The sequence below is a fragment of the Corylus avellana genome, chromosome 2, assembly GCF_965113065.1.
Source record: "Corylus avellana chromosome 2, dhCorAvel1.hap1.2, whole genome shotgun sequence".
NCBI classification, from domain to species: domain Eukaryota; kingdom Viridiplantae; phylum Streptophyta; class Magnoliopsida; order Fagales; family Betulaceae; genus Corylus; species Corylus avellana.
Window position 1 is genome coordinate 9,036,398 of NC_142491.1, and position 27,140 is coordinate 9,063,537.

At 35.1% G+C, this 27,140-nt stretch overlaps 1 protein-coding gene across 3 annotated transcripts; it reads right to left on the reverse strand.

Moving 5' to 3' along the window:
• Window positions 1-27,140, reverse strand: EDD1 (glycine-tRNA ligase). 3 transcript variants are annotated; one of them, XM_059594908.2, is made up of 36 exons: window positions 26,838-27,140; window positions 26,639-26,689; window positions 26,421-26,488; window positions 24,749-24,830; window positions 24,585-24,648; window positions 19,926-19,981; window positions 19,581-19,658; window positions 19,336-19,410; window positions 19,186-19,256; window positions 16,704-16,820; window positions 16,502-16,603; window positions 16,078-16,204; window positions 15,723-15,806; window positions 15,452-15,538; window positions 15,015-15,116; window positions 14,554-14,617; window positions 13,599-13,654; window positions 12,635-12,706; window positions 10,872-10,954; window positions 9,825-9,873; window positions 9,169-9,231; window positions 8,979-9,068; window positions 8,815-8,901; window positions 8,658-8,729; window positions 8,502-8,560; window positions 7,516-7,609; window positions 7,095-7,313; window positions 6,805-6,899; window positions 5,785-5,875; window positions 5,613-5,717; window positions 5,325-5,363; window positions 3,910-3,999; window positions 3,344-3,445; window positions 1,384-1,465; window positions 1,124-1,209; window positions 1-330 (listed from the first exon to the last, which is right to left on the reverse strand). In XM_059594908.2, exons 1-36 carry the CDS (start codon window positions 27,090-27,092, stop codon window positions 232-234), a joined length of 3,216 nt encoding a protein of 1,071 aa, XP_059450891.2. In that variant the 5' UTR covers window positions 27,093-27,140; the 3' UTR covers window positions 1-231. The 3 variants fall into 3 exon arrangements, with proteins under 3 accessions (XP_059450891.2, XP_059450899.2, XP_059450905.2); XM_059594916.2 differs by lacking the exon at window positions 19,336-19,410; XM_059594922.2 differs by lacking the exon at window positions 26,838-27,140 and having other exon boundaries at window positions 26,417-26,488; window positions 26,639-26,664.

Sequence of the window (27,140 nt, forward strand, 5' to 3'; positions counted from 1 at the left end):
GGCAGCCTCGAATAGGATTGAATTTTCATTAGATTATGTAATTTAATCAATCCTCACTGTTCACCTTGGTGTATATTTAGTGCACCAATGCTTCTGAATTAGACATGAGCGTTTAAACTCTCTGTTACAAGATGTTTACAGGCCTCAACTGGATAAACAAAAATGTTTTTGTACAAACCCTTTCCTGTTACAAAAATGATATCCCATGCTATTAATGGCAAGTGTTTTAACTTAAAATCCTGGCAAAACTGAGAGGTCTGCTATGCCTCTAGGAAGGTCTGCAATTTTTCTGAGCAGAGACAGCCTGTTCTTCCTAATTCTTTCTTCTTCCTGCACACGGGCGACAGCAAATGCAGATTATTTTATAAATAACTGAATGTTAAGTGGAATTGACCAATTCTGTCAACAGAGAAAAATTTTACTTGGCTTGCACAGGAAAAGAAAGTGACTTGATATGCAAAACCAAGAACAATAATCTCTCCAAGCTCTACATATTGCTCAGGATCACATTTTAACATTCATATAGCACTTGAACTTTAATAGAAAAATGCTCTATGAACTGAAACCGGCAGCGTCGGAATCAATTCAGTTAATATTATTATGGTATCAAAGAATCTATGGAAACTGAAGCTAAGAAATCTTTAAACTGTCTTGTAGTGATGATACATTTTATGTTACATGCATGGTTATAATTGCTAATACTATTTTGAGAGCATATATGAACACTGCCAGAGTTCTTAAACATGTGTGTGCATGTTATGCATATATGTATGCAACTAAACACGTAGCAAATGAAAACTTAAAAAAATCTAAAGATGTCAAGAAAATAAAGAAAAGCTTGTGTTTCAAAGATATGCAACTTTGATCTGTGTACTAGGGTCGCGCCCTTGCGCTTTTTGATTAAACTCAATTACATATAAATAAATAAAAAGATACACAACTTTGATCTTAAGTTCAATTATGGTCTTCCATTACTCTTCAAAGTTGAAACCAATATCGCATAGCTTGTAACTTGTCAGAAAACTCACGCATCAGGCTAGTCCAGGCATGAAGGAAACTATTCTCATTCATTTAAAATTCCAAAGTGAGGGTGTGAATATATATATATGGTAAGATGGCATACCACCATTACAAAGACATGGTTAAAGAAATCTTCAAGTGGTTGTACTAGTTGTGAAGATATTTCAACAAAATCATCAACCTCAATGCCTGTAGGAGAACAAAAAGGTATAACAAAAAAAACTTGGAATTAGTTAAACAAATTGCTGTCATAAATACTAATCATCCGTAAAATCAGAAGTAAACATGCATAAAAAAAAAAAAAAAAAAAAAAACTCAATTTCACAGAAAATGGCAATTTGTTTTAGACAAAGAAAGAAATACCAGGATGGATTTTGTTTTTAACCGATAAGAAAGCGCCCCATAGAGCTTTCTCTTCATTTGTCTCAAAAGCAGCCTCGTCAACCTAATTAGACATATTCATCCATTATAACAAGATAAGCTACAAATAAATCCACATAACTCATAAGTATAACAAATATTCCACTATAGACAAGTGTCCAACTATTGAGACCATAGAAAGAATAGAAAAAAAAAATCCTTAAAAGTAACTGGAAACATAATGCAATTTTATTCACAATTCACATATTGTTGAGCAACAATTGTGAAACCGAAATTGAATGGAATAAGAACGTAGTTACAATTTGCTTGTAGGAAACATGAAACACTAAGAAATCACAGTTTTGGACTAGTTCTTGGAGTGATTTTAAAATGTTAATCAGCTCAAAGAAGAGAAGAATTGTTGGTGAAGACTAAATTTATTTTGTTCCACTTTTGCCATCTTCACCTATATTCACCAAATTTTACATAATTAAACTTCAGCGAAACTACAAAACCTTTTCAGAAAGCAAGGGCAGGGATGAGAACTCTCTAGGAAGGAGGAAACAAGGGGCCTTAAACAACCAACACCAACTAAAAATTGAATGATTTCCAATTATTTCCATCATGGACCCGTGAATCTACTCAAACTTTGAGGTAGACACCCCATCAAGCATAAATCCTTCAACTCTCTTTAAACAATAACGATTAGAACATTTGGAGTCTCCAAAACAAATAATTGCATATTTTCCTGCGACATGCTCCACATAACTGACAATCCCATTGACACTTTTGCTTGAGGACTAAAATTAAGCAACTATAATCAATGATGCCCCAAACCAGGAGCTAATCTCAGTGAAAAGCATAGAAGTGGAAACATACCATAATATTTGAATTGAGAAGAGATTTTGTTGTCAGAGAGCACAGATAGAGAATGAAAATCCACTGTCAGGATCCCTTTGGACCAACAAGTGTGCTTAACATAAACATGTAAACACAACTTATACTATGATTTTGCATTTTAAAACATCACCACCAATTAAGCCCAAAAAAACAGCTTCACATGTAAAGAATAAAGTTAGACATGTTGAATGTAAACAGAGGGAAACATGTATGATAAAAATGATATGGCAAAAGATGGGTCTGCGCTTTAAGGATAGGTAGCCACACACATTATAGAACATCTCAAACAATTAACATGCAAGGTAGAGCACTGCTACACATACAGAATTTAAACAGGACAAAAAAAAAAAAAAAAAAAAAACAGATATATGAAAACACACTCTGAAATTATTAGAGCTGCGGATGGTGCAGGGTTTACGGGGTGTTGAAATGCATGAACTAGATGAAGTAAACAAAAGTATGTCCCCAACAGATGGAGATATATTCATTCAGTATAAATCAATACAAGCAGATCAATAAATTACAATAACATGCTATATTTCTAGAAGCTCAAATGAGATGGGCATGAGAAAATAGAGCTTATATATCAATAACAAGAATCAAATGAAAGGATTAAAAAAAAGACCACAAATACTACCAGACCAAATTCAATTGATGCCAAAAAATGTAGACTAATTAAATCTAGCCATTCCATATCTTACCTATTGGGATATCAATACTAATGAATGATAAAAGACAATCCAATGATTACCTTCCTCTGTATGATTGAATGACAGAAAAAGAAGAAAAAAGAAAAAAGAAGAGCATTCTGCATATAATGAGTCCAATTAAAGCTTTTGGAGAAGACTGTCATATCATACATTTCAAATGACAGGCCAAGTGATATGTTAGAATACAAAATTATGAAAGAACTATAATAAATTATTATGCTGCCAATTTTTTCAGTGAAAATAGGGCTAGTTTGAAGTATAATTCATAGACTTCAGGACAAGCTAAAAAACAGGAATTACAAAAATTTCAGGCCCAAGAGGTAAGGCTTCTATAATAAAAAGAAAAAAGGTACCTCCATATCAGGGTCCACTTCCTTTCCGCGGACAATTCTTGTTGGACGAGAATATGCTTCAACAACCTTTGGAAAAAGTTTACCTCTTGACAAGGCTTCCATCTAGAACCAATTGTTTATAGATCATTCAAAACCGGTATAACATTCAAGAAAATGAAAAGTGCAAAAGAAATATCCATCTTATTGTTCCCTTTTTTTGTGTATACAGTAACTATTTAGAAAAAGCACTTAAGCCATGTATATGCAATAGAATTTTTTATTTCAACTTCTACTCAAGCAAAAAAAACAAAAAAAGAAAAATCATTATAAGGACAGAAGGACATCAAAAGTCGGTGGGCAAAGAGATTTTTGGGTCAGTACATATCCTAATTCTAGCTCACAGAGCAGTGCCTCCTGGGATCTATCTAGGGTATCTAAGAAAATGACTGCTGCATTGATCTAAGAAGATTATTGTTTACCAACTAGCTAGAAAGAGTGCAAGGACTGCATAAAGAAAAACCCTATTATTAACATAATTTTTATGAAGTCATATATACCAAAAAAGAGCAGTTAAAAAAGTTGATTACCTTATATGCTGACTTTGCTGCCAGACAAGGCAAGTTTGCACGCTCTACAAGGACAGAACGAACAACTTCTGAACTTATTCCCTTATCGACCTGTCACAAAATCACAGCCAATATCTATAAGTGAACTCATTGTCTCGGTAAAGGTAAAAAAGTTGATTAATAATTACAGATAACCAAAAAGGAAAAAAGAAATTGCTTGTATTACACATCTCTTTCAATTGGAAAAATGAGAACACCGGACTTCGAGATTGTTTCAAAAGGTTTACAAAAATAAAAATAAAAAGATTTTCTCCACAATAATGGGAACAAAAGTCAGATTAAGGGGAGAAAGCGATAGATGTAAACTCTTTAAAAGTAGAAACATGATATTTTGAACTGGATTGTGAAGGCGTTGTATGGTCATGTACCAAAGTCCATATTAGTTGTAATACTAGGTGGAACTGAGTTATATAAGTGATTACCCAATTCTGACTGCTCCTTTTGGAGCATTGCACATATGGCCAACACTTTTTGGATTGTCACAAATGATATCAAAGACAACCTAATAATGCCATATAGCTTGGGGGCACTATATGCAACACAAGCCCTGACAAGGATGGTGAGAATTTAAATGGGCGAATTGAATTGTGAAAGTATTGCATGGACATGTACCAAGTTACATATTGGGTATGCACTAAGTGGAATTGGGTTGATTACGAAAAGTCCCAACTGTGACCAATTCTTTTGCGTAATACATAAATGTAGTTAGCGCTTCTCTGGATTGTAGCTGTAATTATTTACATTCAATGACTTCAAGTTTGCTCAGTTTCTTTACCAATGTGTCTTTGGACAAAATATCATCTCCTATTTCTTATGGAGAATGGGAGGTTAAGGTTACGGATTCAATCTTGTAGGATCTTAGTAGCATTTACCTATAAAAAAAATTTGGTTTATATTCCTTATTTTTCTTTTTACACACATAAGTTAGGTGGTGGGCCCATGTTCTCTTACATTTTCCACATACAAGCTCAGTGGAAATTCAGCTACATAAAAAATGAATTCACACAAGCTATGAAGTTACCAAACCACAGTAAAAATTTGGTAAATACTAGATAACTGTGCTTCCCAACCAATGCTGTCATAGCTCAGCAGTGAAGGCAGTGAGAGTGGACAGTGAAGGGCCTCGCAATTCACTCTTACTATAGGCCAAGTATAAGAAAATAAAAAAGAAACTATGCATTAGTAATATCACTCTCTGATTTCTCTTGAATAAATTTTTTTAGAAGGTAACAGATACCGAAAAGGAAGACAATAAAGAAAACATTCTTGCAAATTAAAAATGTGGAAAACATACTTCCAAAAAAAAAGAAAAAAAAGATATGTAACAGAATAAGTTTTTTAAGCAATGAACTCCCTAATGTAAAGATTACACATACCAGAAATTGCTCCAATCTCCGAGTAACAAATTGAAATACCTGAAAGGAAAGGTGCAATCATCAATTATTTGATGCCCATAAGTCATAACAGCTGTATACAAGTTACACATCATGATAATAAATCCAAAGTAATTGCAAGGCACGGCATATATAAGAGGTTTTCACATATAAAAGTAATCAGAAACATAAGTTGAACAAAAAAAACCTGCTCAAATGACAAACTGTATGCCTAAATCACATTGGAATTTATAGTGGTAAACATGGCAACAAAAGGGGCTTTGTTCTTACATCATCTATTGTACTAGCATCTACTCTTATGGGTTGGGCATCAGCAGCAAGTTGCAAAGCTTGTCTTAGATCCATATTCTTATCCTTCTCCACCAACACTTGAACCTAAAAGAAACAAATGCACCATTATTGGGTATAATAATCTGAGACTCAAAGCAATTGTATAACTTACAAGACCATAAGAGATTCTTCGCAGGCCAAACGGATCATTAGCAGAACTAGGCTGACAACCAGCAGCAAATAAGCCAACAAGGCTATCTAATCTGCAAAAACACATCATATTAAGAGAACAGCAAGCAGATTATTCTAGGTGAAAAGAGTAAGTACACAATCTAGTATGATAATCTTCTCTTACAACATGTCTTACACAGGACTAAAACCACACCATTCTATCAACCCACCCCCACCAAATAAAATAAAGGAAGACAACACTTGTACAGAATCCAGTTATGCCATACAGAGGAACTATGCCTGTTATAAAGCAGTAGGCAGTTAGTGGATCATCCTACGTTCAACCACGAATTAGGGCATAAGTTAACTATGCAAGAAACTTGTATCTCACTTCTTTTCCATTTAGAATACTTTTAGAAAGAGGCATCACAATTTTCTTATCAAGAAGTCTTATTCATACAACTTCACTGGACCTCTAGAAAAAGTTATTTGTAAGAAATTAAGAATGATATGTAAAAAGTGGAATGCTGTACCTAAATAAGCCTGAGACCAGTACTTTCGTGCCAGATTGCAACTCCATCCTGATTTCGCATTTTAACCTTCTCTCTCTCTCTCTCTCTCTCTCTCTCTCTCTCCCCCATCCCCCCTTTTGAGTAATTACATTTTACTAGATAACAAAAGAATGAACACGACCAGTATACTAGATCCTCTCAAGAAATTGCAAACCAAAGTTCAAGGAAGAATCGCTATGCATAATGCCCAGAGCATGCAGCAAGTCAAACAATGAGTGTAAGGAAATGGTTTTAAGTGAGTTTCTTCTTTAACCTATACACCATACACCCAAAAAAGGAGACAGGGAGAACTATAACTCTATTTTCATCAAACCCAATTATGATTTTTCAGCATCCTTGAGCAAATATATAAACTCATATGGTTGCATTTAATTTGCGCAAAGTTAAATTCTAATTGCTAACCAATACCCGAAATGGATAAGCAAATAAACTTATGACTAAAGTTTCACCTGTCAGCAATTGCCAACACTATCCCTGCAACAGTTTCTGGAAGAATATCCCCAGAAAATCTAGGAAGTGTGATCTCAAACAAGGCCTCTGCGACCTGCAACATGCAAAACACAGAAACAAAGAAAAGAAGCATAAGTAAAACTGAAAGAAAATCACAGTGCAAATTGATATTGAGTAGCACATGCAAGGAATATACTACATAAATTCCCAACAAAGAAAAGAGAGAACGTTGACATTTATGTGAAACCTAAAAAGAAAAAAAATAACATTCAGAAGTAAGATAAATAACCTGCTCTGAATAGCCATCTCTAATAGCATAATGGCGAGCCATTATTCCTGAGAGAGAAGTAAATTCTGTGACAACTGCTGTAGCAAGATCTGACATAGCAAGTGAAGCAGCATCCAGGACAACTTGATGCATATCTTCATCAATTCGCAGGGCAAAACTTAGTTTGGAGACCATATTTTGAACGCGCATCATCTTGTCCAGCATTGTTCCTAACTTTTCCTATTGTATTTCATGTTATCAAGATATAAGGGCTATCAGCTGAGTGAACAGTGTCTATCAAGAATCAGCTATACCTCTAGAAATTATTCAATGTTACATGCTGAATTTTTTAATTCAATGAACGCAACAATGAAATCCTGTGATTCCCAGCAAATATACCATCTCTCCTTTCTCATGGATAAATCCAAATGAAATAACTTACATGGAAAAGAATTCCTTTCAACTGACTTCGGAATTCTGAAAATTTTTTATGTGTATCCAGCTCATAAAAAAACTTAGCATCTTCATAGCGAGCTCTGCACAAAAGGAAAAAAAAAAAAAGCGATATGCTTCGTATCATGTGGAAGCTCAATAAGGGAATAAGATTGAATGCTTGACAACAGAGAATTGCCAAATTATATGCAAGTGCTAAAAGAAGATACTAGAGAGAAGCTATTTCATGCAAAAATGCTAAAATTACATTTGAAACCCTCCTTCCAAAACCATAAGTCCACAGACGAAGCAATGGCCGTAAAAATAATAAAATACAAGCAGAAACTTTGCCATAACTTGCCTTATGGAAAACATATATTATGACTTAAGAAGAGGAAAAAAAATAAAGAAAGAAAAGAAACAATGAAATCATTTCTAAGCAGAAGTCTAGAGTTTTCCTCCTTTTTTTTTTTTTTTTTTTTTTTTTTTTTAAGAAAAATTCAAAATTAGTTCATGTGGTTTACCTTATTTACAATTAACTTCATGTGTTATCAAAATGAACTCAAAGGTCCTTAAGGTATGTCAAAAAAAATAATTTAGTCCCTACAGTCAAATTTCGGTCAGTGACTTAATAGATTCTAATAGCGTGAAACATTAGAGCTAATAAAATTGTAATATTTGTCCTATTTAAGTTAGTGTCATACTAACGGAATTTGTTAAATATAAAATTTGACTATAGAAACTAAATTGTTTTCTTTTGGCATACCTTAGGAACCTTTGAGTTCATTTTAATACCACATAGAGCTAATTGTAAATCAACTAAACCACAATGACTAACTTTGGAATTTCCCTCTTTTTTTTCCTTTGGGGGAAAGCAATTTAAGGAACTATGAGAAGTTTAGCAGATCTTGTTGTCCTCTATACCCACCACCCCCCCCCCCCCCCCCCCCCCAACCCAAAAAAAAAGGAAAAAGAAAAAAAGTGAACCTCATTTACCTGAGTACAGCTTCATTTCCTTTTCTAACTACCACCTCATCAATTGCTCCATTTGCCACCTAAAAAGAATTACCATGTCAGTTAAAAAACTCAACCTTGACATTCTAAGAGCAAGATGATGTTACAAAGTAGATATAATTGGTAAGAATGTCTCACAGCGATGAAGTATGGCAACAGGCTTCCACTGTTGTCGCTCACAGCAAAGTACTTTTGGTGCTTCTGCATAACCTGCATGAATGATGACAGTCCACAAATGTTTGCACAAATACTTCAAATTCCTTCACAGTAACTCTGCAAACTTTTAACATCTTACCATAATTAAAAGCTCCTTTGGAAGCTCTAAGAAGGACTCTTTAAACTTTCCAAGTACTGGAACAGGCGCCTCAACAAGATTTACTACCTAAAATATTGTGTAAACAGATATAATAAGAACATGCTTATTGAACAAATTTCAACAAAAGAAAACACATCTATAACCTCATTGAGTAAGCCCTCCCGAAAAATAATGTTTCCGTTGACACTTTTTGCTAACGCATTAGAGTGCTCCAGAATTTTTTTCTTACGTTCCTGTAAGAGAGAACAAATCTTTCAGCAATGAAAAGAATAAAATGTTTTAGTTCCTCATAGTTTTGACCCAAAAAAAAAAAGGCATGTTCCTTCGTAATACCTCAATCTTAACATTGATGCCTGCATGCATCATTAAACCTGCATAAGATTCTGCACTTTCTACCTGTAAAAAGTTTTAGAGCTATAGTTTACTCGAAGACATGGAAAGAAAGAGCACTGAAGGAAAAGCAACGTATTACTGAAAACTGCACTAAAAAAGGGTTAAAACTATTTGTTGTCGCTTATATGTAAACCTAATAGAGTGCACACTAGAAGGTTTTAATCAAAATTGACATTCAAAACAACAATCTTTAGATCTGTTTGAAACAAGGGAAAAGCACCCACAATCCAATCACTTTTACTCTCAAGAAAGAAAGGAAAGATATCTATATTTGTGTGTGTGTCTGTGTTTGTGTATTTGTGTGTTGACCGTGAGTTTTATATCATGTATAGAGAAAATAACTCAGTTGATCCTGTTGCACTTTCTCTGTATTCCCTGTGACAAGAAAATCGATACCCTGGAAATTTGGTGTCATAAACTACCCAAAATGAAAGTAGTGAGATCAACCTTTAGAGAGGGGGAGTACACATTGTTTCTGTTCAGACATTAAACAGCTTTTATACATAAACTAAATTGAAAAAAAAAAAAATTACAAAAATACTCCAAGTAAAATGCGGAGGAAGTTAAAAAAAAACGGTGCAAGCTTACTCACATACCGTGACAGTAGCTGAAGGAGTATTACGAAGACCATAAGACAGGTTTCCACTACATAAAAAAACTAAGCATGGTAAGTACACTCTTCACAGACACAAAAGAATAAGCAATTCCATAAACATTTTTATATGCATCCCCGCTGATAAATCAAACATTTATTTGAATTTTAGGCAATGACCATAACAAACATAATAAAACATATCGACGAAACTAGGTAAGTAATTGGAACCACTTGCAAGTTCACCAGTACCACAAGGTAAAGCGAGTCCTTAAAGACTTATTTTATGAGCAAAATCGAGTCTTTAAAGATTTCAAGGTACACCATCTGCACATGGAGTTCATTCCCAAATGGATCAGGATCTCCATAGATCTCAAATGAATGCCCCCCAATCAAAAGAATTTGTCAATATGTTTAGATGTAATTTAACTTATTAGGAAAGAAATACAACCTAATACATGGGAAATGGACAAGAGAAATGCTTGAAGACACAAATGGACAAAATGAAAAGTAAAATTTAAAATAATAAAGATCCAAAAAACTCCAGAAAAGAAGAGAAGCCAATGTTGACATCATCAAATCAAAGAATGACCATAGAAATGAACAACTTCAACTTGTCCACTTAAAAGTTCAATGCTTTGAGAAGTCCTAGGATTTCTTTCTTGCACAATGCATCACATAAGAAATATTTTTTAATGACATGGAACCGCATCAAGGCAAGGCCGCTCGGACCCACTCCTAAGGACAATGCAATAATATCCCACTTAATCAATTTGTTAAGCTCATACACATTCTCTTTCCCAGTACATCAAAATGTACTGACTAATACGACAAACAAACGAATGTGGATTATTGATTTAGGGAGATTTTGATGCCCTCTGATTAAGGAACCAATTTCATGCACACATATTTAAAGAAAAAAACTTGCAAAAGTTCACGTTGAACCAGTAGGAGATGCAATCCAACACAAGCCAACTACTTACATGGAACTGTGTAATTAAATACCAGAAGAGAGAGAGAGAGAGAGTTCAATGCAGGTAACTGTGATTACCTCAAAACTCCAGCAAACGTAAATGGCACAACTGCATCTCCATGGAGGGCCAAAATCCAACGAATCGGTCTGCTAAACATGATCTACATATCAACAGCAAGGGCATGATTAACATTTCCAACTAAATACAAATCCAAATATAAAGACCAGAATTCAATATTTTCAAGAAGGGCATATAGAAAAACCACAACAAATGAAAGTACTAGGACTGATAAACTTTTACTTTTAACCAATCACAATAGAAGTAAAGTGTGTTACTAATACAGAAGAAAGATTGAAGATAATTTAAAGATAATTTAAGCATGATTAACACTTTTACTTTCCAGGCAGTAGATAATTTAAGGATTTTTGGACTTAGGCTAGAGAAATTTTAAGGTTGTGAAGATAATGTCTGTGACTAAAAAGTAAAGGCTTGAGGGCTGGTTATGGTACAGGAAAGAAAACACAGCAGCGCAGAGCATTAAGAGCAATGAGGAAAAAAAAATTATAGATGAGGAAGGATAGAAAAAATAATCTATGAAACCTTGCCTTAGTACTTAAAAAGCTGATGACTTCAATAGCAAAGTCTGATTTGGTTCGTGTATGGTAGAACATTTTTATGCTTTGTACTGTTCCATTTCCTTATACTCTTGTACAGTTCTATTTCATATCCGGACGCACACTCTTATTTTGAACTTACCAGATAGAAACCAGGTAGAATAATTTAGAACTCAAGAAAACAATCCTAAGTCTCCTGGAAACCAAAGAAAACACTAGACTCAACTTAATGAATGAATTTCCCCTAAACTACTAAATATAATTTTCTGCACAGGAGTTGAAGAAATTACTATTCTTCTACAAAAGCACCAATATTTTTTTTTTGATAGTTAATTAGAGAACTCTTAAAAAAAGAGAAGGCGCCCTTAAGCATACAAGAAGTATACAAAAAGGACATAAAAAACATGAAGAACAAAGAAAAACAAGAAGAAACACCCGCAAAGACCCAAAAAGCACCAGTAATTTTTAACCCACTGGATCAAATTAAACACTATTTTACCCCTATACTTTTGACACAACATCTAAAACCAGATATGCCTTCTCTTGTATACTTTTCATGTACATGAACTTTACTTCTCCTTCAATAAATTATTATTCATTAAAAAAAAAACCCAGATATGCCTTGATCCCACTAGATCTATCAGGTGGCCCATAGATATAAAACCTTCATGCAGAGAACAGCTACTAACCCTTGCTTTTAAAGCAGCATAAAAGAGGCAACAAAGTGTATGACTTGGAAAGCAAGCTTGCCATAGTTTCAACACCAGGCTTATTGCCTAAGTTGAAAGCAACCAAGCTTACAGAAGCAAAGATCAACAAATTACTGTTTGCAATTGAAGTCAAATACCTTATACCATGCTAAACACTATCAGATATTGTTCTCTTTCTTCTCTCTTTACATATGTCTAGTTGAAAGTAATATGTGCAGCTTTAGTAGCACTTTGATAAACGCAGTTTTAACTTTAAACATCAAATAGTACTTGGGTGAAAAAAGAATCTGAATAGAGGAAGCAATTATATTGGAAACACCCAGTTTGGAACCAATTCATGAATGGATTAAATTCAAAGTCCATTCAATTCAATTCATATATTGTGTGTTTGTGTGTGTGTGTGTGTATTATATAAGGAGGGAGAGAGAGAGAGAGAGAAAGAGCACACAAAAGGAAACTCATGAGTCAAATACTAAGCCAACAAATATAGAGCAGAAGAATTAAAATTGCACAAACCTGAGAGTTCCAGCGCATTGACTTTGGGAATGATATTTTAGCAATGGTACTGGGTAATTCTTCAGACAAAACCTAATCATAGAAATTTAAAACAATATTTATCTAAATCCATAGAAGCAATCCTTACATGTAAAAATTGTTAAATTAAAAAATCCATGAAATGGTGACAGAAGAATCAAAGGGCAAGCCTTATTAAATACACAAGCGTATCCACTATTCTAAACCAGTAATCCAAGTGGCTACAAATTTCCTAGTAGGCTAGCTAACAATTGAGCAAAATATCTACTCATAAAAGATAGATAAGTAATCATTACCAAGGTATTAGAACACATGGTATTCCATGATTTATCTATAATTTAATAAACTTTACTTTCCAATAATCTCCAATTAGCCAATAAGCTATTGAGCCAATTTTTCGTCTGACATGACCAAAAAAAATCAACAGACACATGCACATTGCACACACATGTCAAGTGTTGTTCCTATCTGCATATATGTCGTTGAAAATAATGATCAAATGATTGCTATTAAGTTCATTTTCATTGATAAGCATTTGTGAGCACTATTAACTTTAAGCAGGAGAAATGATCATAACTGCCCTTTCATAAAAGAAAAAAATCTATGTAGAAAAAGGATAGAGGCTAAATCTTTATTACTGCTTCCTTGAATTTCTGCTGTTTTCTCTTTTTTTTTTGTATCATATTGTTCAGTCTCGAAATTGTTACCGTTAATAAGTTTCAGGCAGTTAACTGAGTCATCAAGCCAATTTTTGTCTTAAGACAAAATTAGCACACATTGAGTTCTTACATCAATCAGTATACATCTGCACTTGCACATACATGTTTTATGGGCACTTTATCTATCAAGAATGCTTGCAGTAAAATTCCAAAGGAATAATATTTCTTCTTTTTAATAAAAGAAGTAAGCTCAGAACTATTAGCAAAACAGAAAGAGGCACTAAAACCTCCACAGCAAGTCGGGCAGATTCCATTATACGAGCATAAAGATACTCTGTCTTCCCTACAAAGCAAGAAAACCCTCATCAGCACCCGTTACCAAGTACGGACATTACTCTAGCAACTTAGAAACAAGAAAATGTGAATTGGCAGATACGTGACATTCTGATGGATAGCTATTCAAGTGTGGCACACTTTCAAGCAAAACTTACTTCCTTCCAAATAAGCCGTCAAAACAGCAATAAGTTATACCTTTTGCTGCAAGGTGGCCCATAGTAGTGGGCAAGATTAGGGTTCGATTCTCCTAAAATGGCAGTCAAGGCAACCCTAACTCTACCTGGATAGAGTTAATCTTGACCAAAAACGCAGTTTGGCTCAACCCAATTCTATAGCATACACAATTATGATACATCTTAGTTGATGTGGGATGGGGTGTGCTAGCAAACTAAAATCATGCAGCATAAGAAAAGTGCATACTTAAACAATTGACCCTATAGATAAGTCAATTATTTCGATGAATTTTTAGTGGAGAGAGAGAGATTTCTTTAACAAAGGTTAAGAGTTCACAAAATTCATCAACTAAGGACCCTTCCAACATAACCAAATTGATTACATAATAAACAAGTCATAAAAATGAACAAAAAAAAGGATGAACTCCAGATATAAATTTCGCAAAATACTTGCAACATAATAACATAACACAGTAAAAACCGAACGTAAATATTTACTGACACTTACACGTCACCAGCTTGTTAATAGTCGTATTTTTTTTTTTTTTTCTTTATTTGAAGGGTGGGGGGACCAAGTATTGGAATAATTAAACCCAGCTCTAAATGGAAAATCATATAAAAAGAACAAATCAAGTCTGACGAGAGGAAAAGAGAAGGGAACTGTGAACTCAAAGCATTGTGCTTATAATGGAAACTTTACACTTTTTGTTTAAGTAAAACTTTACAGACTCACCATCAATCTTTCTGTACAATGAATCCAGTGGTATAGAGTATCTACGGCAAAAACCCTCAGCAGCCTGACATAAAATACCAACTTAAATATTATAAGGCTCTTCATATATATCAGTTACAAACTAAAGAAAAATGCAGACCTTGTAAGTTAAACTAGAAGACAACATGTCAATATCTACAATAACAATTGAGCCATAGATCAGCTCTAATTTGCCAAAGTCGCAGCTGGAGCTAAGCAAACAGAAAACTACGTAATAATCCCTTCCATGAAAAAAAAAACTATAAATAACAAATTAATATGTTAATAATAATGCCAATGCCTCACATGCTGCAAATGCAATGGCTGCGTACTCATATTGCTGTTTCCAAATAATCCCACCACACAAATTGTTTAGACAAAAACCCAATTTTTCTTGAGCTTAAGAATCTCCAAGAAAAAAACAACAGCAAGGCATTTCAAACCTTTGTAGGATTTCCTTGTTGATCAAATGCTTTTGAAACTGGAGGTCCTCGAACCTCAACCTCCTCTGCTGCTTGTTTACTGCAAATATTCTCAACACAAACCTGGAAATGTGACAATAAAATGCACATCATAATGATTCACTATGCGATTAAATGAAACCATAAAAGTATAATGATCTCAACACTTCAAAAGCTTCAGTGGATGCTCAATTTCAGTACTAAGAGCTAAATAAGGATGTTCAACATATTTGAACATAGAACTTGCTTTATAAAATGTGAAAGACAGATCTTATAAGAATAAAACAAAACCCTCTCTTCTATTTTCTCTTTCTTTTCTTTTCTTTTTTTTTTTCTTTTTTTTTTTAAATATAAAAAAAAAAAAAAAAAAAAAAAAAATTGTCAGCATTTTGCAAAAGGAAATAGAGTTATCACTGTACCAGGAGTCTGCGAGGTGTGCCACATGCTTGCACTTCACCATGGCTTAATCGTTGTTTTTCTAATACCAGCAATATTAATTCTTTGAGCTGCAGTTGCCAGCATTGCAGTCAGTGAACAACCATCAATCGAGAAGAGGACGAAAGAGGGGGGGGGGGGGGGGGGGTGGGGGCAAGGTAAATAAAGCTTAAAAAAAAGGAGATAGCTATGTTATAGAACAAAAGAGCATTTTGAGAAAATGATCAATGTGCTTCATGTTAAAATAAATCATACTTGCTTGCTTGCATCAACTACATCTTGAGGTGGCATCTCTTCAGTCCCAATTTCAAGAACAAACATCCTTGAATCATCATTCACCTGCAACATAAGTCAAAGAATAGGCAAAAATTAATAAAAAATAATTAATGCATACACATTAACTGTTAACATTAGTTCCACTCAAACCTTAGAATTATAATTGTTAAAACGTTCATAATGAGTTCATAATTGATATGCAAAATTAAAAATAATACATATAACAAGAAAGAAAACTATAGAAAAGGAGGATGAAAATCAGCCTTAAGAAAACTGCCATATCAATACAACACACGAGGAAAGAAATTCAAATCAGCTGCAAATGCAAACAAACCTTTTTGGCAGCTGCGTCCAAAAGATCTTTAGGACACACAACATGAACAGGGTCAGAAGCGACACCCAGTGGATGTCCAAGGGACTCCCTCGTTTTCAACCAAAGTTGTGCACACTGACGAGCTAAACTGATAAAAAACACAAGATAAATATAGACACAGAACTGCCTAGAATTGACCAATAAAAACTAATGTGCCTAACAAATCATCTTTGTCCAAGTATGGAGACCAGCAATGAAGTTACATTCAAATAATCTCTCAAGCATGTCTCTAATCCAAATATTGGCAGAGAATTTACACCCTTATACTATTTTAAAGCTGACAAAACTCCTAAATTCAATTTTACCAGTATATTAATGACATAAAGTGCTTTTTTTAAGTTTCCAACGCAATTTCTTTCTGGCCATAATCAGGTAGTATTCTTACCTTCTCATCCGACCAAAATAACGAGCACGCTCTGTTACCCCAACAAAGCCTCTTGAGTCTAAGATGTTAAAAGTATGAGATGTCTTTAGAAGCTGATCATACCTAGCATGTAGCACAGCAAATGTTAAGTAAAGAACAAGGAAAAGAGTTTCACATAATATACAGTGAACAATGGAACAGAAACAAAAATTACTAAACATACGCAGGGATTGCAAGGCCTGAAGCAAGCAAGGAACGGGCCTCTTCCTCAAAAAAATCGAAGTGTTTCTGAAGATGATTGACACTGGCATGTTCCAGATAATATGCACTCATTTCCTTCCTGAAACAGAAATACAAAATATATTGATTGTATTGCACATACAAGCCTGATAATGCTGATATAATAGAAGTGAAAGAAGACCAAAATAAGGAGCAAGGAGATTAAGAAAGTTAATGGAAATCATCTGAAAATTTGGACTTCAGATCAGATGGCATCTCATCCAACCATCTCTGATTGCCAGTTGAGCAGCTCAGAGTTCTTCCAAATTGGCTTCAAAATATGCGGAGATGCTTACAAAGGAGGCAATTGTCTAAAAGTGGGAAGGAGACAGAAAGTTCAACAGATAACTTGCACAAAACAGATTGAAAAAAGCTACTGTGGAGTAGAAAGGAAGGGTGTTCAAAAATCACAACCTAGACAAGTTTATTTTCACAAAAACTTCAGACATTAGAGTCCATGTTGCGCAGTTTTACAATGAACTTCATTCAGAACAATTTGGTTGGCGGCCAAAGTTGGATGGTCTATCTTTTAGTTCTTTTTTTTTTTTTTTTTTTCCTTTACTTTATTTTTTTTTTGGATAAATAATCAAAAATATCATTAAGTCTATCTTTTAGTTATATCAATGTTGAGGAGGCTACGTGGCTAGAAAGAGCTTTTGAGGAAAGTGAGGTTGTTGAGGCAGTGAGAGCCCTAAATGGTGACAAGGCCCCAAACCTTGATGGTTTCTCAATGGCTTTTTTTTTTTTTTTTTTTTTTTTTTTTTTTTTTTTTCAGACTTTTCGGAAGGAAGGTACTTAAAGTGGACATCATAAATGCCTTTCACAAGTTTCATCTTCGCAGGAAGTTTGAAAAGAGCCTCAATGCAACTTTTATATCCCTTATGCCTAACAGAGTTAGGGCTACTTATATCAAGGATTTCTGTTCTATTAGTCTAGTGAGTGGTGTGCATAAAAATCATCTTTAAAGTCCTAGCTAGCAGGTTGAAAACAGTGTTGGAGAAAGTTATTTCCAGGTCAATAAATGTGATCACAAGGGGGAGACAGATTTTAGGTTTGGTTTTGGTAGCTAATGAATGTCTTGATAGCCAAATTAGATCAGGGGAACCTAGTGTGCTTTGTAATATTGGACCTAGAAAAGGCATTTGATCATATAAGTTGGGATTTTCTGCTGTATCTGTTGAGGAGATGAGGCTTTGGGGATGTTAAACTACCAGTTATCCCAAAAGCTTAAGCTGATAGGAAGAGGTAAATTTAATCAGTTAACTATTACTTTAACACTCCCCGTGATCAAAAACACTCTCCCTCACGTGTGGGCTCAAATTCCCTTTTAATAGGCGAGGCCCAACACGTGGAATATTTAATTTAAATGGGGTGAATTGACGTTGACGGAGTCAATGTTCGAACTCAAGACCTTTGGCTCTGATACCATGTTAAACTACCAATTATCCCAAAAATTTAAGCTGATTGGAAGAGGTAAATTTAAAGCATGTTTGAGATTGCGTTTGAAGGGCTTAAAAGTGTTTTTAACACTCAAAAAGTTTGTTTGAAGAAAAAAATACTCGTTTGGTAAAAAAAAATTAAAAGCGCTTTTAAATGTCCAAAAAGCCTAAAAATGATCAAAACGCACTTTTGGTAAAAGCTTAAAAATGAAGCTTTTGCCTAAAAGTACTTTTTGACTTAAAAGCTCTATTTCTCAAACGCAATCCCAAACAGATTCTTAATCATTTAACCATTACTTTAACAGGAGAAAAATAGAGAGATTGGACAGCTCACTGTATATTTATGGTGTGTTTCTCAGTGTTGATTAATGGTTCTCCCTCTAGATTCTTTAATAGTTCTCACGGCTTGAGACAAGAGGACCCTTTATCTCCTCTTCTATTTGTGGTTGTCATGTAGGCTTTTAGTAGATTGTTGTCCACCTTAGTGGATAAAGGGCTCTTATCAGGTTTTTCAGTAGGGTTGAGGAGTTCAGTCGAGATCCTAATATCCCATCTCTTGTTTGCAGAGGATTATGCTGATCTTTTGTGAGGCAAAGCTAGACCACTTCTGTCACATGTGTTGTCTCTTCTTATGTTTTGAAGTTGTCTTAGAGTTGAAGATTAACTTTAGCTAAATTAGAGTTGGTCCATGTTGGCTTGGTGAATGATATTGGAGGTTTGGATCGTATCCTTGGTTGTAGGGTGTCCTCATTGCCTATAAAATGAGCCATAAGACTAATAGAGCACAACAATAGCAACATAGACACAGAATCCATAACTCGAAATATTGAGCAATGTACATCAATAATCTTTGGAACATCATAAGTATATATGATACAGTTCTACCAAGAGCAAGATTTTGCCTTATATATATATATATATATATATATATATATATATATATATATATATAAAGAGTAAAATCAGTAGCTTAAGTTGTTCACTTACTCATTCTCCAAAAACAGCTCCCCGTATGTAATTCCATCAGCATATTGAATTTTCTTAAAATGATCAACTCCCTGTAGAATAATTCAGGAAAACTTAGTAACATGGATAAAAGAAGACAAAGATTAATTAAAGAAACCATCAAAGATTGACCTGTAGTAACATAATTATACGCTCAAGACCATAAGTGATTTCAACAGAAATGGGTGACAATTGTAGACTTCCAGCCTAGAGAGAGAGAGAGAGAGAGACAGGGTGAGAGAGTGCAGGGGAAAAAAGGCTACAAGTAAAAACCCATGCAAAATCACGAAAAAGTAACAGTAACTCAAGCAGGGAAATAGCTATCCTAAGGACTAATAGTAGACATGAAAGTGATATTTCAATGTAAAAGGAAGAACCTGCTGGAAGTAAGTGAATTGGGTAATCTCCATCCCATCCATCCAGATTTCCCAGCCCAAACCCCAAGCGCCAAGTACCTAAAAGCGTGTTTGGTCAGCATATAGAAAACAAGCAGGCTAATTATCCATTCTAGGCAAAAATGTTTCCTATATCAAAATTTTTAGATGCCATAGTTTATGCTTACAATTACGAGCCATTGCAAGGAAATTTAACCGAGTTAAATCCCATCTCAGCAATTAGAACTCCGAAAAACTAACAAGGCAAGAACCTCTGAGCTTTTTTAATGAGATTGAATTACTTATAAAAAAAAAAATAACAAGCCACCAATAAAGAAAATATATTACCGGACTCTCCCAGTTGTCCTCCACAAATCGTATATCATGTGCACTAACATCAATACCTATCAAGCACATAAGCATCAATGTTTAACCAAATGCTGAATAAACAGGAAAAAAATGATAAGTCATGAATCTAAATAATATCCACACACCTTGTCAGTGGAACTAGATGATTAGTAAACTAAATAGCATTTAATAATATCATGTTAACTTAATGTTAACTTATTTAATGAAGTTAATCTCAATTTTTGCCATTTATAGTTGTTTGGAAAACTAATGATCATTAAGACACAGAGGCCTTGGTAGAGTATGACATAATAGAAATCTAATGGTTTACTATATACAGGGACAGATAATAGAAAATGAGGCACCACAAACATAAACTAGTTCAAAGCCCGGTGCTCTCATTATCAGCCTCCAAGCCAAAATGACATCATTGTCAGTAAAATTTGTAGATTGAGGTAAAATATGTCCGTTCTAATGTAACAGAGATGAGAAAGTCTACCGCTTCATGTCATTATTTACAGTGATTACTATGCATGAGCTATAAATTGAGCATATGTAGTGAAATCTTAGTAAAGCTAGAACTAGCCACAAGAGGATGATATAATATTTTTTTGATGAATACAAGAGGATGACAAAATCAATTGTCTAATAATACCTAGGAGTTATCATTTCCAGTATCTTGGCTCAATCAATTATAAGGATGGGGGAATTGAAAAGGTATAGTATCCATAGAATTAGATTAGGATGGATGAAATAAAGAAATGCATTGAGAATATCTCAATTGTATATTACCCATTAAGTTGAAGGGAAAGTTCATATAATTGTTAAAAGACTAGCCATGCTTTAAGGAACATAATGTTGGCCATAGGAAACATGTTCATTAAATAAGCTTAACTGGTTCTTCTTTTTTTATTGAATAGGAGATTCTCTGGTATATTTCTTATGTAATAGGGCTGCGCCCCTCTGTGCTTTTTATTGAGATTAAATTACTTATTAAAAAAAATAAGCTTAGTGGAATGAGTGGAATCCCTGAAAATAGAAACAAACGCAAACATTAATTCTAGGGTAGGGGTGGCATGTATAACAGAAAAGATGAAGGATATTCACCTAAGGTAATCTGGACATGTGCAACAAAGAGTGAGGAATGTACCAATGACAAACAGTCATTAGAAAATTTAAAAGTGCAAGACCAGTTAAAGGGAGGCAAAGATAGGTGAACAAAGAGCTTACAAAGAACATGGGTGGTGAAAGGGTGTAGTTGGTGAATGCATAAGGCTTATTTGGTTTGAGTTGAGTGGAGCTTTATTCTGCATCGGCTTTGGAACATTAGTTTGAATGCATATGATGCAAAAAGGAGTAGATCCACGAAAAAGAGAAATACATTAAACACAGGCTATTTCAAGCTTGGCAGGGAATGCATGATTGTTCACACACAAGCACAAATAAACTAAATGGAATTGCATGTCAGCAATCTTGGGTATCTAGGCCAGATGGGAGTTTGTATATCAGTAAAGACCCAAATACTTCATCGGCAAAGACCACTCTACAACCAAGAATACGAGTCAAGCTTTCTACATTACCCACATCAACAACGGGAACTAGCTCTGATTTAGCCAAATTAATCTTCAACACCAAAACCGCTTCAAAACATAAGAATAGACATCACAGATGAAGGAAATGTTCACAATCTGTCTCACAAAAACCAAAGTATCATTCAAAAACAATAAATGTGACACTATAAGCTCATCATTATTCCTCGACCCCATCGAAAATCCTGATAAGAGCCCCCTATCCACCATAACAAACATCATTTTAGTCAAAGCCTCCATAACTACCACATACATCTAAAGGGTTGACTCAAGTGGTAAAGGCCTTAGTCTAGGTGGCATTCCATTAGATCTAAAGTTTGAATCCCCTTGGGTGCAAACAATTCCTTGGGGCCAGCCTACCAACAAAGCCAAAGTATTACCCGATCCGTGTGGAGGGGGCGCTTTACACGGGTCCGAAGTTTATCCAACAGGGGTGGATACACAAAGTGGCTTTGCTTTGGAGGGGTTCCTTGTCATAAAGAAAATAAAAAAATAAAAAATAAAACCTACCACAAACAATTAAGGAGATAAAGGATCCCCTGTTTTAATCCATGAGAACTACTAAATAATCCAGAAGGAGAACCATTAAAAAGAATGAAAAACCTCACCCTAGAAATACAATGTGCTATTCGAACTCTCCATTTCTCCCCAAAGCCATGTCTCTTCAACATGTACAACAAAAACTCCCAATTAATGTGATCATAACCCTTCTCCAAATCCAATGTATACAGCACACCAGGTTCCCTCGATCTAATCCAACTATCTAAAAATTCATTAAATACCATAACTGAATCCAGAATTTATCTACCCTTGATAAATGCATTCAAAGAACTAGAGATAATCTTATCCAAAATACCGTTTTCAGCTTGTTTGTTAGGACCTTAGAAATAATTTATAAACACCACCCACTAAACTGATTAACGGAAGTTCTTAATGTCCACAACACTGGCATTCTTGAGGAGGGAAATAAAAGTAGCATTAATGCTCTTCTCAAACTTCACTCAGCCATATAACTCCTTGAAAACAGCTATGATATCCTCTTTAATTTCCTCCCAACACTTGTGGAAAAAAGCCATAGAAAAGCCATTAGGGTTTGGGGCCTTGATACAATTTAGGTCTCTCACCACCTTCAATACTTCACTTTCCTCGAAAGCTCTTTCCAACCAAGAGCCCTCCTCCGCACCAACGGAATGGACATAAAGGCCATCCAATTTTGGTTGCCAACTAAACTGTTTTGAATATAGACCATTGTAAAATAGCACAATATGCTTTCTTATTTCTCAACCACAAAGCCCTAGACTTTTGCCTTCAACTCACTTCTTCGATAAGAATAAACCTCTCCAACTCCCTAGAAAATTCTTCCTTTCTCACCTTTTCTTCCTCAATTAATGGCCTTCCTCTGAAATAATATCCAGCTCAAGGATTCTATCCAACATATCCTTCTTCTTCTTCCCTACGTTGCCAAAAACCTTTTCATTCCATTTCTTCAAATCTGTTTTCAAGGCTTTCAATTTGCACGCAAGCACAAAACTAAGAGATCCCTCAAATCTATAAGACAGCCACCAATTTCACTTGCTCCACAAAGCCTTTTGGCTTAAGCCACATATTCTCAAACTTCAAATACCGAGCCCTACCCCAAATAGCACAATCCAACATCAAAGGAACAAGATCCGACAATATTCTAGGGAGTTTCCTTTGAGAGACATCAAGAAATTGTTCTTCCCAATCAGGAGAGAGAAGAAACCTATCAATTCAGGACCAAGACTAAGAATCACAATTACTTGACCATGTAAAATTCCCACCTACAAGAGGGATGTCCATGAGACCCTGATCATAAATGAATTCCAAAAAATCCAGCATAGCAGGAGACTATCAAAAATTGCCTGATCTCTCACACTGGTAACAAAAAACATTAAAACCACTCCCAATACACCATGGCACCTCCCACCAACTCATGAGCCCAACCAATTCATCCCAAAGTAATTTCCTATCATTGTCATCATTTGGACCGCGCACACCCACAAAAGCGCATTCAAAACTATCACCAACACTTATAAAATAGCAAGCAACGGAAAAACTCCCCATACAATCCTCAATTTTTTCCACCGCCCCTTATCCCACATTAACAATATCCCTCCAGAAGCCCCTCTCGACCCCAAATAATACTAGTCCACATGTTGGCAACCCCATAAACTACGCACCACATCCCTAGAAATAGACTCCAATTTAGTCTCTTGTAAACAAACAAGGTCGGCCTTCCAATCCCTAAGAATACCTCTAATCCTCAACCTTTTATGCCTCTCATTCAGCCCTCTCACATTCCATGATACAATCTTGGGTTTCATAAGGGAGAATTAGAACCCCTTCCCTTTCCTTTAACTCTATTAGAGTGACCTTCCTTTGTGTCATAATTAATAGAACAAACCAATCTCTTTAATTAACGGTTGCCTCTGTTAGCTGACTGAGGACAAATATCTATAACGCTAGCCAAACCATTTTGGTGTTGACTTGCTTCTATTGCAATAAACAGAGCCATCAGCTGATCCTCAAACCCCTAACAAGACAACCCCACTACATTACAAGTATCAGCCTCTGAACCACCCACTTTGAAGACACCGTTTCAGGCAATCTCTGTTCTTCAACTACAACAAGTGGATGGACTAACAATATCTCACTTCCCTTCAACTATACAACAGATATGCATGCATATGCGTCTTTGTAAGGAAGAAGAATCAACATCAACATTGCACACATGGATGGTCTCATTTTCTTAAACAGCCTTTCACTTTTAATGGACTTTTTTCTTTAGTTTTTAACATAAAAGAATAGTTTTAGCACAGTTCCCCATGTTTAAAATGCGGACTCAATTCTAAAGTTTTCCTTCCATTGATAATGGCATCACATAGCAAAAGAAGTCAAACAAAGATTAGTGCAACATAATAATCAACAAGTACTACAGCATGAAAATGGACAAAGGGCACCTGTGAGTTCCTTGCAACTATTGAGAACAATGCATTAATGCCTTCTCACTTCTTATCAATTTAAATAAAAATAGAGGTAGAGTTGCTACCTAAAGCTGATAGGCTACGAATAAAAAGGTCTTGTGAATTTCCAGGATCAGGCTTTAATATAACCTGAGATCAAATTCAAAAGCCAGGGAATAATTTAATCCTAAAACAAAGCTCCATAAATAAACCAGAGAAGGCAAATTTCAACAATAAACTCAAATTTAACCTGAAATTGCGTGTGTCGTTGAAGTCTGTTTGGGTTTTCACCATATCGACTATCATCTGGCCGAATGCTAGGCTCCACATACCTTTTATCAGAAACTTCACATTAGAAGCCAAGTCAACTTTAAAAATCCTAAAAGCCCACATGCACTATCAAAGAGAGCAATGACAGAACATCTCACAGCTTTACAGCATGTTAAATTCGCTAATTAAACAATATTTTGAAGAGCCCAGCAGAACAGCAAAGCGATCAAAATCAAAATTGCAAATTGGTCCAGCATAGTTACAACAAATAAAAAGATACACCAAAACATTACGAGCAAAAACTTATAAGAAAAAGTTTGGTCCATGAAATGTCCAACTGACACACGCTTGATCAACCATCATGTGTGACACAGGATCTCATATCACATCAATACTGATCTACCAAATCCCCTATTCTATGCATGGCCAATCTATGTGCGTTAGAAAAAGTATAGTAACTATTGACTAGTAGTAGCAGAGACACAGATGACACACTTTCAAAGAGATATCTTATCATCGTGATGAAAATGAGAGAGATTTTGGCTGTTGTAAGTCAAAAGGTTGATTCCAATTTCACTATTTGTCTGTGTTATAAGTTTCTTCAACAAACAAGATAGGCAAGTACTCACATCAAATTCAAATTAATAAGAGGGCAAAACAAACAACAGAATATATGATTCTTTTATTTTATTTTAAACCTTTTTTTTTTTTTTTTTTAATTTAATACAAGAACAGCTTGTTTGAAACCTTCTAATAAGAAAACAGCAACGAGTAGTTGTGGAATGTCTCAGACATTTGACCTGAACTACAGTTAGTTTTGGGCCTTTCGGCTATATGGTTTCCAAGGAATCATTATTTATATTTACTCATCAATGAAGAGTGCACTTTATCCAAAAGTATCTAACTACATATACAAAACCAGAGGATCTCATGTGCGAACAAGCTTAAATCAGCAACCAAACCCTGGATTGACTTGCAATCCCTATTTGTCTGTTTCAGCCTTAAGGTCCCTAGTAAACTGTCCGTATTTACTCATTATTATACGTTGAGAAAATATACTTTAGCCCCTGAACTACTATCACATTTTCATTTGCGCCTCCAAGCTTTAAAAAATAATATCAGTGACCACATTTATAATAATTTTGCATTTTTAAAATGTAAAATTGGACACTTTTACATTTTTCTTCCCAAAATACTCAAGTCATTAAAAAAACTTACCAATTGAAAAAAAAAATATATATATATATATATATTAAAAATTAAACAAAAAAGGAGAGAAACTGAAAATACCAAAAAGTGGGTGGCCCCTTTCATATTAGCCTCCTTAAAATTTTTTTCAAATGGTTATTCATTCATAAATTATAACTTCAAGGATATTTTGAGAAGAGAAATGTCTAATGTGACCGGCTGTGGTAGTTCAGGGGCCTCAATACCACTTTTTAAAGTTTGGAGGCATGGTATTTCAGAGTCTAAAGTATATTTTCCTCTTCTTTAATCCATGGCTTTAAACTTCATTTTCCTAAAAAAGCAACACATTTTAACTGGACAAAAAAAAACATGATAGCACTTCTTTTCACGAAACTAGATACAGAATATACAATTAAGTTCTAATGGGTGTACTTCTATAAACCTTTCATCGATAGCATACTTACGCAACATTCCACGGTTCTGGACCAAGAACCCTTAAGAATGTTAGAGGATTCATAGTCCCAGCTCCAACCTAGTCAGCACAGACAAAGCCTCAATAAGACAGAGCAATCATTAACGCCAATTAGATGAGTGAATTAGAGAAAGTAACTGGCTTTCAATGCTTCAACCATCTTCAACTAAAAGAACCGTGAAATGAATTTAACGTTTTATTAAACAGTACCTCTGTGTTGCTGCATTGCATCAAGGCACATCCAACAGAAGCCCAGTATTCCTACAATGTTAATAACAGTATAGTATCAATCAAAAAATTCAAAGGAAAATCATTTTTCAATTTAGTTTCACTTGCATTTTTTTTTTTTTCTCACTCCATGAACCTACAGTGAAAAATCTCGAAGTAAGAGGGAAAAAAGAAGTGAGACCTGGAGGCGCTGAATGGCTTGCTGGAAAGTGGGGACGGAAGCTCTGAGGGGTTCGTTGTTAGGGTCCGTAGACGAATGCTGTGGAATCGCCGAGGAGGTGCTGATTGCAGAGACGGCGGTTTGGGTGAATTGGCGGCGGGGGACATACAGCGGGAAGAGGCGGCTGGAGTTGGGCTTTCCGGCGTGGAGGAGGCAGAGGCGCGAGGTGTGGGGCTTGAGGAACGAGATGACTAGCGGAAATGCGAGGATGGCCATGCCTGCCTCTCAGCGTAATGCTTGGATAGAGGCTTAGCCTTTCGCAGG